The following is a 15,562-nucleotide window of genomic DNA, read 5'->3' as shown; positions in this document are numbered from 1 at the left end:
AGGTTCCACTTCCCATGAGACATTTTAATAAAAATCATCAGCCTGAGGACATAACCTTCAGAAACTAGCCTGGAAGTCTTCCTGTAGCTTCACTGCCTTGTTTTCTTCATGAAATGTCAGAAAACAAGGCTGGGAAAAACCTTCAAAGGTCCAGCATATTCCTCCACAGCAGGCCAAACAAGAGCCATCATATTTGCTTGTCAGATTTATGTAATTGCTGTCATCTTTTTAAGGAACATCCCAATTCTCTTTGTGTTTCTTTTAGTGCTTTGCTGTCTTGGTTATTGCTTTGTTTGTAATCTTCTTTTAGCTGATTCTTCTTACCATAAAATCATCATAATGACTCAGTTTTATCCTTGTAATGAAATATTTTCTTAACATTGTCTCAAGTGCTTTATTAAAATCCATATAATAATAGAATTCATATTTAAACTGGACATTAGGAATAATTTCTTTACCAAGAGGGTGGTTAAACATGGCATAGGCTTCCTGGAGAGGTGGTTGGTACCATTAAATGTTGGTTTTTGGGTTTTTTTTGCCCCTGTTAAGGTTGGGATTGAAAGCACTTGAGATGATATTTTGTGTTCAGACTCAAATGTTTATTATTTCTTATTTATATTACAGTCTTACAAGTTGTGAGTTCTACAGCATTCTACTAACAAGCTACAAAATGGCTCACTGTCTTTTTTTACAAGGTCTTTTAAGGCTAAACTGTCTAATTAAGAAATGACACCTCAATTATTTTCACCTTTAACTCAATAACTTATCACCTGAAGTCTGCAATGTGGACTTTTCTAATTTATCTAATCTAATTACAAAATACCATCCAAACCCATGAAGAAGGTGAAGAAGAACATCTAGCCACTGCCTTAAAACTTCTATCTTGCTTTTTACATTTTGCTATATTCTAAAACTTTAAACTCTTAAGTTTTCCACCATGTGATATTACACACTTTTATTCAAACTACACACCCATAATCCCAGTGCTATCAATCAATTTTGGAAGTTTTCTCCATGACTTCAGGTCAAATATAGTATTTTCTTGTGGGTCTGTGCCTTTTAGCACAGGAAGTTTAAAATTCTCAGTATCCAGGGTATCCCAAACCTGTCAGTATTTCAGAGGCATTTGGACAATGCCTTTAACAACAAATTCCAGCTTTTGGTCATCCCTGAATTGGTCAGGCAGTTGAACTGGACAATGATTGTAGTTCCAGTTTAGATAGTCTGTTCTGTTCTATACACGATTTCCCAATTTATTCATTTTAATGCTTAATTCACTGGTTTTAATTAATTTTGTGCTGGTGCAGCGTCCTGGAGGAGTCAGATCCATGGAGGCTGCAGCTGTTGCTGTTCCCTCTCTTCCCCAGCTCTCTCTGGGGCTCCTGGGAAAGCAGGAATTCTGCACTGAGATCATAATTGTGGTTATGATTTTTCTTCCCCTCAGGAGGCTCCTGTGCCTACTCCAGTGCCAACACCCCAGGCCACACCACCACCAACACCACCTTCAGAAAAAGAATTGCCTCAGGTCACAACTCCAGATTCATCTCCATCTCCTCCAGAGATGAGTGGGGATGTTCATGAACATGAAAAAATTAAAGAAACAGGTATTGAAAATAATAATTGAAGTTTAGAAGTAGCAAATATGCTTTAATCTACTGCCTTTAATTTTCTTCTTCAAAGAAGTGTTATCTCTCAAGATAAATATTCTTGAGGCTATAATTCAAGTGGAAACTCATGTTCTACAAAAATTTATGGGCTAATTTTATATAGAAAGCAAACATCTTTTATTTGCTAACAGTTCTATTTTGAAAATTAATGCACATTTCTATGGTCTGTGTGATTTCCACCCCTCCCAACCCCTCCACAATTTCTCACATCAGAAAAATAGCTGTCTTTTGCTTCTTCCTGTCCTTGTAATGTTAATTTAATCAAATGTGCACTCTTCAAGTAAAGCAGCTTGATTTTTTAAAATGCAGAGCAGTCTCCCTTGAGGAAGAAATTGAGGTTTTATTCCAACTTCTTCAGGTGCCAGCACTGTACTTAAAAGCAGCAATTCTTAATTTAGTCTTTCTAACTATCAAAAAAGGTATCACAAAAACTGCAAGTGCTTGGTAGAACTGACTCTCTCTGTCTGATGTACATTTCCTGCTTTCCTTTCAGATCTGAGATTTGGCTTCCCACGTGCAGGAGTTGAGATTGCAGCTGCCATGGGCCGTGTGGTCACCCCTGTGGTCACCCCTGTGGTCACCCCTGTCACCACACCTTCCCCAGTGGCCACACCAAGCCCTCCTGTCCCAGAATGTGGCACCCAGGCTGGAAAAGGGGAAAGTCCAAAGCTTCCAAACCCGTGGGATGGTGCAGAACTTCCTCTGGAAGAAGAGAACCCCAGTCCTGTCCCTGAAGAACCATTCTGTCCTGGGACTGTGTGAGTTCAACAGGCTGCAAAATTTCCTCATTTCTTAAAAACTGAAATATGTATATCCTCTATACAGATATGCTCAAAAAGTCAGGAAGAAATGCATTTGAGATAAGGCAGGATTGGGTTTTCATTTTTTTTAATTGCTTGAAGGGCACTTTAGAGAAAAATCTGAAATCAGGGCCTTTCTCAGGGTTTATCAGCCCTTATTCATTGCCCTTAGTAAAGCTGGATTGCTACACCTGGCAGTAACACATAGAGTGACAATGAAATCTTGTGTTATTAGCATTTAAATTTTTGTGTTACCTCCTGGGGAATACACATGGTAATTTTTAGTTATAACCAGAAACTCACAGATAAAGTTATTTAAGTATGTTAACTCTTGAACTATTCTGTAAAATGCTGTGATCTCATTGGAAAAAATAGTTCTAAATTAGTTTCTTTTCAGAATTAGTTCTTTTCAGTAAAGACCTAGGATTGGTTTATTTTCAGTATTGAATTCAGATGTTGGTCTGCACTGTTGGGTGTGTTCTGGTGCATTCACAGTGCCCGTTCTGTCCTTGCAGGGAGATGTCAGTGGCCAATGATGAGGAACCAGAGGCTTTGGTGTTCCCATCCCAGCAGCTGCCAGAGAGGCCCTTGGAGCCCCTGCCCTGCCCTGCCCAGGTGCCATCCCCTGTGCCCACAGTGAGCTCTGGGGTGTCCAGCCACGAGAGCAGCCTCACCCCCACGGGGACTGAGACCACAGACAGACCCCTCTCAGAAGGGGAGGTGCTCTTCCCCTATGGACAGCCCCTGCCTGCTGCAGGTAACCAGCTGTGGAAATCAGAATTGGAATTATTGCTTATTCCTATAAAGCTGCAAGCATTAACTTGCAGTTTGTGAAAATTAACAAGGCTTTGTTGTTCTTTTTCCCGTCACTGAACAAAATGCTGCTGTTTATTAAAGAAAAAAAATATTCAATCTGCTCTTTTGTCATGAGATCAGCTTGGAAAATAATTGGGAGTTGTCTTGCTTAAGTACCATGTGGTGCTGAGCTGTTATTGTGTAAGAAATAGGAAAAGAAATATGAAAATATGTCTTTATAATAGACATCCAGCAGTAGGAATTTCCAAATTTACTTAAGCACAGTGTTGCACTTAAAGAATGCGGCTTGGGTTTTCTGTCATGTAATTTGAATGTTTTTAATAGTTGTAACATAAAATATTTTTCAGCCTTAGCAGAAGGAGGATTATCTCTTCCAAACCTGGCTGAGAGCTTATCCAGTACTCTCCGAGATGCCAATGAAATGGTAAGGAACTCTTTCATAAAAATCAGAGATAATGTGGGTTCCACCTTGGCCATCCTGCTGGATTGGATGTGCTTTAAACATTTTCACTCACCAACTTTTTTAATTCATACTCACAAAGAGTGTTAGAATTTCAGAACACCAAAGGGAAAAAACCACATTATGCAAACTAATTTATGTTTTAAAACAGTTGGATAATTCATATACTTCTGTAGGTGAGAGATAGCTATTATGCACTTTCATTTCTTTATTGTGTCTAGTTTTAAGGCATCTTAAACAGAATAGAACATTGCTATGCTCTGAGCTGTTGCAGCTTTGAGCCATCTTTTAATTGCTTGCATGATTAAATTATTAAAGTGGGTTAGCTGAGGCTGGAGTTGGTTAAAGCTGCTTAATACATCAGAATAGTTTCTTATCCATTGTCTGCTGCAGTCCATGGTTCTGGAAGCCTCCCAAGTCAAGATATTCTCCATTCCCCTTCTCTTTGGTATTCCTCAAATGCCTGGACTTTCCCTCTCTGACTTTGTGTAAAGCCTCTTGGTGAGATGTCACTGTGACATAAATTCTGGGAGACATGATGGAGAAGAGAAAGCTCTGGGGGGACCTTACCAATGGATAAATATGTGGTGGAAAGAAGTAACAAAGAAAGAGCCAGTGAAATGTGGGAGGGAGTTGGACACAGGATGAAATTCAGGAGATTTGGTTTAAACATAGATGTTTTTACTGTGGAATGGCCAAGCACTGGAAGAAGGGCTGCCTTGGGCAGCTGGGTTGGGATAGACAACCTCCAGAGGTCTTTTCCAAGCTCCACAAGGCAAGTTTAATGTCTTGGAGCAGGAGTCCCCTTCTCCTGGCCTAGCCTTCCTACCCAGAGCTTCCCATGAACATCCATGATTCCAGTCACAGCCTCAGAGAACATCCTCAGCTGGAAGGGACCCACAAGAATGATCAAGTCCCAACTCCTGGCTCTGCACAGAACCCCCCCCAAAACAGCCACCACAGTTGTGAGGCTGCCTTGGACTGACAGATCTTCAGGTGTCTTCTCTGTCAGCCACACTTCCCCCTAAAATCTGGGTTTAAAACTCTGATAACAGATGAACCTAAATTGAAGTTCTCTTCATCAAAGGAACATTTGCTTGCTGAGATGTTCTTCCCTCTTTTTGTCAGCTGTATTTCTCCTCCTTCTACTATTTCTTCCTTTTTCTAGTATTTCTCCTCCTTCTAGTATTTCTCCTCTTAGTATTTCTCCATTGTCAATCCAGTCTGTTTGAAGAAGGTAATTCCTTGCTGGTGAGAGCAGCTCTGCAGCCAGATTGTTGCTAGCAAGGGATGTGTGAGGATTTCACTGTTTCCCTGATCTGAAGGGCTTTGTTCCTCTTTAAGTGTTGCAGTCTTTTGTATCAAATAAAGAATGTGCATGTCTGTGGGTAAAAGGAACCAGTGTGTCATCTGTTTGCTTATTTTTAAAGGCTTGAATTTTCATGACATAATTTTTTAGTGTGGAAACTTACTGTTAAAAACAGCTTAGCTGCGAACTAAAGTAAGAATGATTCAAATTCTACCAAAAACCAGTTTTGGAGCATATATTATGTGGATTTTTCTGTTTGTTTTTTTGTTCTAGGATTATGATCCTCCAAGTGAAGGGCAGGTTGTGAGGAGAATGGGTAAAGGCTGTCACAGGGATCCTGTCCTGGCTCTTTTAACCAAATTAAATCAAGCACCTGTTTATGTACAAGAAAGAACAGAGCACTCAGAGGTAACTTACAGTCCTTGGCTTTCCAGTACAGTAGTTTTGATGTGATTCTTTCCTACTCAAAAGTAGATAAAATATCCCAAATTTATCCTTGCTGTTGGCTGTAGAACAGCTTCATACACTTCATCCCCTGCTGCAAGTGATCCCACTTCTGTTGGCTTCATTCTTGTGTAAAACCCTTAAAAACCACTGAAATCTCAGTGTTATAAACAAACTGTACATCCTGTGTACCTCGTTTTCCAGATGTGGGACTGTCCCCATGTCCCAGGTTTGTCCTGTCATGTCACTTGGAGTGCCAGGGAATTTTCTGTCACTTCAGCAATAAAGGTGGAATGTTTATCAGTACAAATACACTGCATGTAACAGCCACAGGAGTGTTTTAGGGAGCTGTGAAGAACAACTCAGCAAGTGTTTACATGTACTTTGCACATGCTGTTGATACTGATCTTGGAACAAAACCTCAAAAATTCCTATTCAGTTGGCAGAAAAAAAAGAGACTCACAGAAAAATGAAATTATCTGCAGCACATTTTTTTGTCACACATCTGAGTTATTTCTGTGTTGGAAAATAGCAGTTTGGACTGGGTGTTCATTCTGACATGGCTGGAGGAATGTTTGAAGGAAATGAACTTTGAATGCTGCAGCAATGGTTCATGAACACATTTATTTACAGCAGATCTTGCTTTTTTGTGATGCTACTGATGCATATGCAGTTTCTTCCTTCTGTCTTGGTCAGTTTAGTCTAAATAATTACCAACTTGACTCACCTCCTTGGCTGTTCCTTTGTCTTTATTTTACTAATGAGCTCTGGTGGCTGGACTTGGTGAAAAGCTTTCTCCAGTGTTAACTCCCAAGTCTGCCTGTAATTGCAGTGCCATTTTCTCATCAGCACTGCCAGTTACAAATGCAGCTCTGCTTTGCTTTTTCCCTTTCCCAGAGTCACAGACCACTCAGTCTGTCCATCCAAGGCATTCATAAACTTCCCCCCAGATTCTGGCAAGGTGTCCCTTCTCCTTCAGGGGAAAATCAGCATTCTCCTGGATGTTTTCTGTATGATTTTAGAGTGATACTGTGCACATGTGTGTGTGTCTTTACGTGTGTGTGTGTTTATTCCACCTATTTTCTGACATGGAAGCAAGCTGGGTTTAACCTGCAGCTTTAAAAGTCAGGATCCAGGGAACCATCCCTATTTTTAGTGCCCTCCAAATCTCCTTGAAAGTTGAAGCTTTTATCTGACATGCAGTGCAGAGAGTCAATAGCTTTGAGATGCTGCCAGTGTTTCAAGGTCAGGCAGTCAACAGTGGCCAAATCTATAATATCAAAGGCTTCATGTGCTAAAAATGTAGCTTAGGTTCTGGTCATGTAGAGATACCACTAACAGAATAAATGATGTTTGGCTGCAAGTGTTTCTTTTTTGTCCTTCTGATAAATGTAGATCTTAATTTCAAACCCAGATGATATCTCCATGGCTTGTTTTCTTCATCCAATGCAAATAGAATAAAATTAATTTATAAAAGCTTTCAGGGTTAATGTAATTAGAAAACATTGGGTTTGGAAGACTTACACTGGGTTTTTGTATGTGCTGTGGTTTTGCTGTTCTGTGCAGGATTCTGATGGCAGCATTGGGGAGCTCAGTGAAGGTCAGAGGCCAAGGCTGTCCAGAGCACAGGAGAGAATCCTGATGGGAAATTCCATTTTCATGGAGCATCCAGCTGCCCAGAGCTTTGGGAACAGACCACGCCAGGGTCTCCGCTCTGCATCTCCAGGGCAGGTTGTCCAAATTGGAGGTACAGTTCCATTCTTATTTCTTCTCTATGATATTCATGTGGATTCTGAGGATTTTCCATAACAGAATCTGAAATCATTTCAGACCCTACAGTCAAAATCCAAATTTACAGGCAATTCCTACAATGAAACTATTAGTGTTCCTCTTTCAAGAACTGGATTTAATTCAAGCTTTGTCATCACTCTTCTTAGCAATTTCCTATAATTGGAATAAAAATCATGGCAAATACCCATTTGCCTATACAAAAGTTAACTTGTAAAGTGTGTCTCTTATTCTTTTAAGTCAAATTCAGTTGTTGGAGGCAGTTTCCATTGGACAGGTGTTAGCACCAGCACTTGAAGCTGCTCCTCTCTGTCCCCTTGCTCAGCCCTGCTCCTCTTTGCTGTTATCACTCCATCCTGATTCTGCAGTGCCTCATAAATGGCAATATATTTTAGCTTCATATATTCCTCTAATGATATGGAAATGGATTTTTTCCCAGATGGATAGCTGAGGCACACACACCTTGTACAAAGCAGGGAGTTGCTGTTGGTAAAGCAGGGAAATTTATTTTATTTCAGTTGAAAGTAGTGCTGAAAACAGTGGTCCATCCTTCCTCTTCCTTATTTTTTATCCCAGGTTCTCTGTTGTTATCTGAAAATGTGCTTCTAAAATTGTTTAATGTAGCTGCTGCAAGCATGTAGAAAGTATTTTGTTGACTGTGGTTTTAAATATGTTTAAACTAAACTGAAATAATTACCAAGCTGTTGCAACACAAATGTAGTTGCACTGATTCATCAAAAGTTGTGTAAATTAAAGTGATCAAACAGCTGCTTTTCTGTCCTTTTAATTTTCACATTTATGAATTTGACAAGAGAAGCTTATCTCACATTATTAACCCTTGACCAGTAGGAAGTGGATTGGAATTAAATGTGTTTAACACGTGGCAAAAACAATCTTGGAGAAAATAAAATATTTGCTTGGTTTTGAAGCGATTAACATTTGAACTGGTCATACAGAGAGTAACCTTTTAAACCAGCTGTGACCTAACATTTTGGACAAACACACCAATGTCAGCCTTGAAAATATATTCTGGTACTTTATATATTATCAAACTTTTCCTTTAAAGTAGTTTGCTTGAAAATTGGTTGCATGAAGTTTTCTGAGATAAGAGATTTCTCTGAGTCACTTGTTTGACTCTGTGTTGGTAGAGGTCAGTCAGCACTAAGGACACCGATGTAGCAATAAATCAGTGCTCAGATCATCTGCAGATAGTGCAGCACAAGGGGGAATGGTTTTAACTCAAGAGGAGAGATTTGGATTAAATGTGGGGAAGAAATTCTTCCCTGTGAGGAGTTTCAGGGTGGTGGGGCCCTGGCACAGAGGAGCTGTGGCTGCCCCTGGATCCCTGGAACTGCTCCAGGCCAGGCTGGATGGGGCTTGGAGCACCCTGGGATGGTGCAAGCAGTCCCTGCCCATGGCAGGGGGGTGAGCAGGATGGGGTTTAAGGTCCCTTCCAGCTCAAACCATGGGATTTCCCTGGTTCTGTAAGTCTGTAATGGTGCTCAGGACCATGGAGTTGGAAGATGTCTGTTAATGGCAGAACCTGTCCCTATGTCTGTCTGTCCTTCTGTCCTCCTTACCCACACTGTCCATGGCTGTATCTGGCACAACAGGGTTGTATCTCCTTGTATCTTTAAAAATAATTTTTAAAATGTATTTAATTCAATTTAGGGTGCCCTTTGTCTGTCCTGTAAATAACTTAACACTTTTCAGACCAGCTCCTGCATGTGATGATAATCCACCAGCAGTGTGTTTCTCTACTGATTTTCATACTTATCTCTAAATCTTGTAGTGTTGTTTTTAGTCTTTATTGCAGCATATTTTTGAGAGGAGCCAAGTGCCCTGTACTAACTACCATAGGGCAATGCCCTGTGCTTTTACATAATCTTTATAATCCCAGCCTGAGTTCTGTTGCATTCTGATGATTTTTAATTTAGCTTTCCTCCCTCCCCACCTCTGAACACAGCACAGTAATTTGTTGCATTGCTAAGGAAACAACATTGTATAAAAGCTTGGATTTGCTTTCAAGACAGGAGTTGTTTTCATATCAAGGAGAAACAGAAATCCTGGTTTCTAAGTCCTTTTGTTACTGAAGTCAACTCTGAATAGAAAACAATCTGGTTTTGGAGGGAGGGTCAGGTCAAGGGTGGAAAGGATGATCTGTGATTGTTTCCACTTTCCTTCCAAACCTTTTTTCTCTCTGCACTGGGATGTGATTGTCTGGCCTTCAGTGCAAGTCAAACATTTCCTGGCAGCCACAACAGCTACAATGCAGGGCCATCATTTTATTTGGTAATTATTTCCAGGGCAAATACTAAATAATAGTTAAACCACGGGTGTCAGACATCACATATTTCAGGGTGTGCATCTTTCACATGAAACCTTGCAGTGGATACTCAGTTCCTCTGGCAGAATGAGTCACCCACAGAGGTGTCTGTAGGAATTTTGAGGATTCTGTGTTTTGTGGGGTTGTTTGCAATTTTGTGACCAGATTTTATTTGTATGATGGGAACACAGTGTCCATTTGTAGGATGGAGAAGGTGTTGCTCATGTGGGTCCATAACAGCATCTTGATGATCAGTAATTTATAAATCCTTGTTTTCTATGCTGAAAGTCAGGGATATAAAAACCAACATGCAAATGAAATGTGGCACATGCAGTCTTAAAGTGAACAATAATTACAGTTAATTAAGCAATGATTATAGTTAATTAGGCTTAAAATTCATTCTTTGGCTCTGTATGATAGCAGAAGGCTAAAGTTAGTTCATGAGCTGTCAGTACATGTTTCATAAAGATGTTTTACACACTTGCAGGCTGCAAAACCATGATAAATGTTGGATTAGAGAGTGAATTATCCCTTTAAGAGAGACTATATACAGCTTTCTTTTAGTTCATACAGGAGTGAAAGATTTAATGAAGAAGCTTTTCCAATTTCTTTGCAGTAAGTGTGATAAAGCTCATTAAGCATATAATGGTATGATGAACTGTACAGCTCTGAAGCTTTCTCAGATGCTGCCACATTACAAATCTACAGATGATAAAGCTGATTTATTCTTTCAATTTCCACAGACATGTATTTCTTATTTCATTTTTATCCCCGCAAGAGCAATTTAAGGGGTATACAATGAGCCATGTAAGGAGGAAATCATTCTCTTTAACATTGCATGTCCCCCTGTTGGAAGTTTGAAAGGCTGCACCTTCTGTCACATGAGTTGACCAGGAGATTGTGGCTCCAGCTCATGAAGGAAATTTTCTCTCTCAGCAGAAATTCTTGGAGATGCAGATCCAAGTCCTATTCCAATGCTTTTGGTTGAACTGGAGTCACAGCCAGGTTCAAACACTGCTCTGCCAGCAGCCCAGCCAAGCTGCAGAATGACACCACTCCCAGAGGATCTGTCCCAGGTGAGCTGAAAGCATTTTTCCTGTGCCTAGTCAGAAAGAGCAAACTGAAACCTGGGAAAGTAAATTTTCCTGTTTCACTGTCATGCCTGACATCACAGAACTGGTGCATAAAGTGACACATTCAGCTGAGAAGAGTCAAAGGCATGTGTGCTGTAAAGGTGACTCTGTTTCCTGTGACAAATCCTTACCAAATCCCTTCTTTAAAGTTGTGACCTTTTTTTAGCTTTTCTGCACTTCCTCACAGCTTCAGGGGTCTCACAGGATCCATTCCTATACAGCATCCATTGGGGCATTCCCATGTTTTAGGGGCACAGTCCTTCAAATGCAGGATAAATCCTGGATATAGGACTGAGGAGGTGAGCACAGAAATACAGAAATTTGCCTCAGGGGTTGTAACCCCCTCAGCATTCCAGGAGTTTCATTTGTCCTAGGAGGGGCAGGGCTGGAAAGGCAGTGAGGATGATGAACCCCAGAGCATTAAAAGATAGAGGAATATCCTATTGATCTCTGCTTCAAGCCTAGACAGTTAATTTTTGCTACTTTATTAGTATGTGCTGTTACCTAGAGATGATGGTTTACTTACTAACTAATTCAAATAACAAGTGGCAAAAGCTAAAAATGAGGTGGCAGACTGCTCTCTAATATGTGAGGCTGCACAGTGTGTTTGAGAGCATTATATACTTGCTGTATTCATGGATAAATTCTGTCCTTCCCTGAAATTTTTTGTATTTGATGTTTTATCTGTATTTTTAAAAATCTAAAGTATCTTGCATTAAACTTCCTTTGGGTTTATGTTTTTGAGCCTTGATTTGTATTGTGCCATTGGTGTCTGAGCAGTTCTTAAATTTGTCACCTGAAGTGATGTGTTGCATCTTCAGAGAAGATTTTTAATGTTACACCTCCCTCCTTTACTTTGAGCTCATCAGAACAGACTTTCTTGGAATTACTGTTCACAGGCAAAAGTAATAGGGACAGAGAGGGTAACACATGTGCCTTTCACAGAAGATACACAGATAATTATATATTATCTTATCCTTTATCTGTAGGTAGTTATAAATTATCTTATCTTTAGAAACTTCTTGCATCTGAACTCTTAGTGTGGCTTTTTTTTTTTTTTTGCCTGCTGGCATGTAAAACTCACCCTCCCTTCAAACCACACAGGCAAACCCCAGAACTTGGTGTGGTTTTGTTGGGTTTGGTTTGTTCCTGAGTGTGACTGATTTAACTCTACATCACTTTCTCACAGGATAACTTGATATGAAGTGATGATATTTATAAGTGATTTCCCCATGCAGGAGAGATGTTTACTGTGGTTAAGGCATTCTGTAAGATCCTGTGCTAGATCTTTACATCCTTCTGTGAAATTAAAAAATAACCCCTGTACCAGGTGATTTGAAATCTTGTTGTGACAGCATTTATCTACCTTGTGACAAGGATGAACCTTTCCCCAGCTTTAATTAAGGATGGCATCTGTGCTCAGCTCTGCCATTGGATCTGCCTTGTCACCTGCCTGCAGGAACAGAATTTCTGGTAACATTACACCAGCAAAGAGAGCAGGAGCTGCTGAGCCTTTCAGGATGATTCATTCATTCATTCTGTGCAATGTTTAAGGCAGCAATCACTTCAGACTTCTTGAAGGATTTCCTCACAAGTTAGTCACTGACTCTCACATCTTGTTCTTCTCCAGACAGTGTTTGCCTTCTCTGAAATCAAACTGTATCACCTACATACAAAGGCAGAAGACAAATCTATTCAGGAACAAAGTTTGCTGAGAGAGCTGAGAAAATGCAGGATTTCAGATGGTGTCCTGCTGGTCCTTGGCCCTGGGAGGTGATGGCACAGCCTGGGTTGGCTCTGCAGCCTGAGTGAGCAGGATCCTCGTGCCAGGGAGGTTTGGCAGGGATGTGGAGCTGCCAGATTTGTTTGCTCCCTGGCACTGGTGTGTAGGTCACAGAAAGAGCCCTGAGTTTTCACACACAGGGCAGGAGCAAATGCCTTTTAGTCATTTGCTGTGTGGTCACTCAGTCCAAAACAAATGGCTTAAGTCATACAGGAATTTTCTTATCTACCCAAATTCCTTGGCTGCTCCTCCATTCCTGGCATTAGATTTTTTTTTTTTTTTGGAGATTTATATATGCTTTTAGCCACTGTTAGACAGAAAGCCAGACTAAATATCTTTACTTTGACCCCTCCTGTCCATTCTTGTGCAACGATACAGGAATTGACTGTTATTTGTGCCATTTTGCCCCCATGGTCTTAGCTCTAAGAAGCAAGAGAATGACTTGGAGGAAGCTGAGCTCTTCCTATTCTAAATAAATCATTTTGATGATGGGAGGGACAGGAACATTGAAGTCATATTTGCGTGGCTACACATTCCAGAGATGGTAAATCTAAATAATTTCAAGTCCCAAATGCATTGTTAAAATCTTAGAAAATCACTTGGTTGCAAAATATTTTCATAATATTCCTTTATAAGTATGGATGTTTTTATACAATCTGCATTTTTCAAGTGGGATTGTCACTTTGGTATTCTCGTTAACTTTCATTTTTTTGTATTTCAAAAGACATGGTTTTTTAATCTTCAGGAATGCAGAATTGTAGGTTATGAATCTGTGTTATCTCTAAACTTCTGTTTGCAGCTTGGTTCAGTTTAAACTGAGTTTTTATGTATTACAAATCCAACAGAAATAAAACCACTTCAGATGGAGAACCCATGAGAACTCTTATGCTGCTGATATTTAATATTCATTTAATATATTGGTGTCCTTCTGTCATGTATCCATGAGACCTTCATGCTCTCAGAAAATAATCTCAACTCTTTCTCATCTTGTCTGCTTTAAATTTATCTGTCTTAAGAGAAAGTTTAAATCTTCCAGGTAGGCGCACCTAGTGATAGGACAAGGGGCAGTGATTTTAAACTGCCCAGGGCAGGGTTAGATTAGAGATAAAGGAAGAAATTCTTCCCTGTGAGGGTGGGCAGGCCCTGGCACAGGGTGCCCACAGAAGCTGTGGCTGCCCCATCCCTGGAAGTGTCCAAGATCAGCCTGGATGGGGCCTGGAGCAACCAGTTCTAAAAACATGGCCAAAGAAATAAATTTTAGATTTGTCTTGGGTTTTCCAACCTGTGAGCTGAAATTTTTATATTTCTTTTCTCTTTCATCTTTCTCTTACTCGTCAGGAGGGTAATACCTAGGGAGATATCCTGGGTATTAAAGAAAGCCAGGGAAATTTATGTTCTTTCTACTACATGCTTTGAGTAAAAATTGAAAGTCTCTTGTGTCTTAAGGTCTAAAATGGCACTTTTGCATCCATTCCTGCTGCTCCCAGGATGTTTGTCTAGAGGGAATAGCTGTAATAGGCTAATTCAGAGCTGAATTCTCTTGAAGTCAGATGTAGGGAGAACAAGTGCACATGTTTAATGAATCTTTAAAAACTTCTTTGGATGTTTCTTGAAGCTGAATGTAATCTTGCTGTGCTTTGCCATCAAAAGTGAGATTTGTAATGTGATTTTAATGCATGATACCTAGGAGGAAAGCCAAGGAGCTGCACACGTTCAGATTGTGAGACCCAGAGTTATCTTTGTGAGAAGGAAATCTGAGGAGATGCAGCAAGAAGGTAAATCAGTGTCAATGTGCAGAGTTCTCTCAGTTAAGCACATCACTTCTAAATATTTTTGTATACTGACGTAACAGTGCTGATTTTTTAAAATTTGGTTTTCATTGCTCTACAACATTTCCAGACATTGCTGAATGCAGAGTTATACACGTTATAAATGTGTATATAAAGTGATGGCTGTGTGTGTACACAGTTATGTTGTTGGGGTGCACTGAAAGGATTGGAAATTCATCCTGAAGAAGAGAAGGCTCCAGGGAGACCTTAGGGCCCCTTCCAGTGCTTAAATGGGCTCCAGGAGATCTGGAGAGGGACTCTGGACAAGGGGTGGAGTGGCAGGACAGTGGGCAGTGGCTTCACACTGACAGAGGGCAGGGTCAGGTGAAATATTGGGAAGAAATTCTCCCCTGTGAGGGTGCTGAGGCCCTGGCACAGGGTGCCCAGAGCAGCTGTGGCTGCCCCTGGATCCCTGGAAATGTCCAAGGCCAGCCTGGATGGGGCTTGGAGCAGCCTGGGATGATGGAAAGTGTCCCTGCCATGGCAGGGGTGGAACTGGATGAGCTTTAATTTCCCTTGCAACCCAGATCATTCTATGATTTTATGAAATGTATCTGTATGGAAGTCATGAGAATCTTGGCAATTAAGTGTTTATTTAAATTTGGATTTGCCAAGAGCATTGCAACGTGCGTTTTCTGTAGTCAACTGAATCTTAATTGCTTTATAGAGTGCTGTTCAGCAAAGGAGATGTTCATGATGTTGTGATAAAGGGAGTGGCTCATATGCTTGAGAAAACACAGGAGTGCTGCAGGAGAACTGAAAGATAATGTGAAGATCATGCAACTGTGGAAAAAAATATGACATTTTCAATGTTAAAATGACCTGGTTTGAGATGGACTTCAAGCTGGTGTGTAACAGATAAAGATTTTCTGTTCTGAAGGACACTAAGTATTATCTCTGCTACTTTTGGAGGTTGCTTAACAGTGTTTGTAAAGGTGTTCAGGATGATGAAAGAGAGGAGAGAATATATTTTGTTTATTGTAGTTCAAGTCAGTGTGGGAATAGCATAAACTGTGCACATGACTGCTATGGGTAATTGTTTTAGCAGATAAGAAGCTTGTGGAGGTGCTACAGTGAGATGTGTAGCAGTTTTAATCTTACATTCTAAGAGCAAGAATCTAAAAACCTGCCTGTCTACAATATATGCAATTATAATTGCTCCACCCTAGCACTGAGAAATTCTTCCTTCAAGCCCTTTTAAAAATAA

General features: G+C 40.3%; 1 protein-coding gene across 1 annotated transcript in view; it reads left to right on the top strand.

Annotated features, from left to right (window-relative positions):
• Window positions 1–15,562, top strand: part of KIAA0586 (KIAA0586 ortholog) — a 69,785-nt gene that overhangs the window by 29,805 nt on the left and 24,418 nt on the right. Inside the window, exons 23-30 of the mRNA XM_058806694.1 lie at window positions 1,445–1,604; window positions 2,161–2,425; window positions 2,983–3,224; window positions 3,631–3,707; window positions 5,326–5,460; window positions 7,063–7,243; window positions 10,547–10,686; window positions 14,214–14,301. Coding sequence (XP_058662677.1) covers window positions 1,445–1,604; window positions 2,161–2,425; window positions 2,983–3,224; window positions 3,631–3,707; window positions 5,326–5,460; window positions 7,063–7,243; window positions 10,547–10,686; window positions 14,214–14,301 — 1,288 coding nt within the window. The remainder of the gene's footprint in view (window positions 1–1,444; window positions 1,605–2,160; window positions 2,426–2,982; window positions 3,225–3,630; window positions 3,708–5,325; window positions 5,461–7,062; window positions 7,244–10,546; window positions 10,687–14,213; window positions 14,302–15,562) is intronic.

The sequence above is a fragment of the Ammospiza caudacuta genome, chromosome 6 (genome assembly GCF_027887145.1).
Source record: "Ammospiza caudacuta isolate bAmmCau1 chromosome 6, bAmmCau1.pri, whole genome shotgun sequence".
Classification (NCBI taxonomy): Eukaryota; Metazoa; Chordata; class Aves; order Passeriformes; family Passerellidae; genus Ammospiza; species Ammospiza caudacuta.
This window is presented reverse-complemented; position numbering and strand designations above follow the sequence as displayed.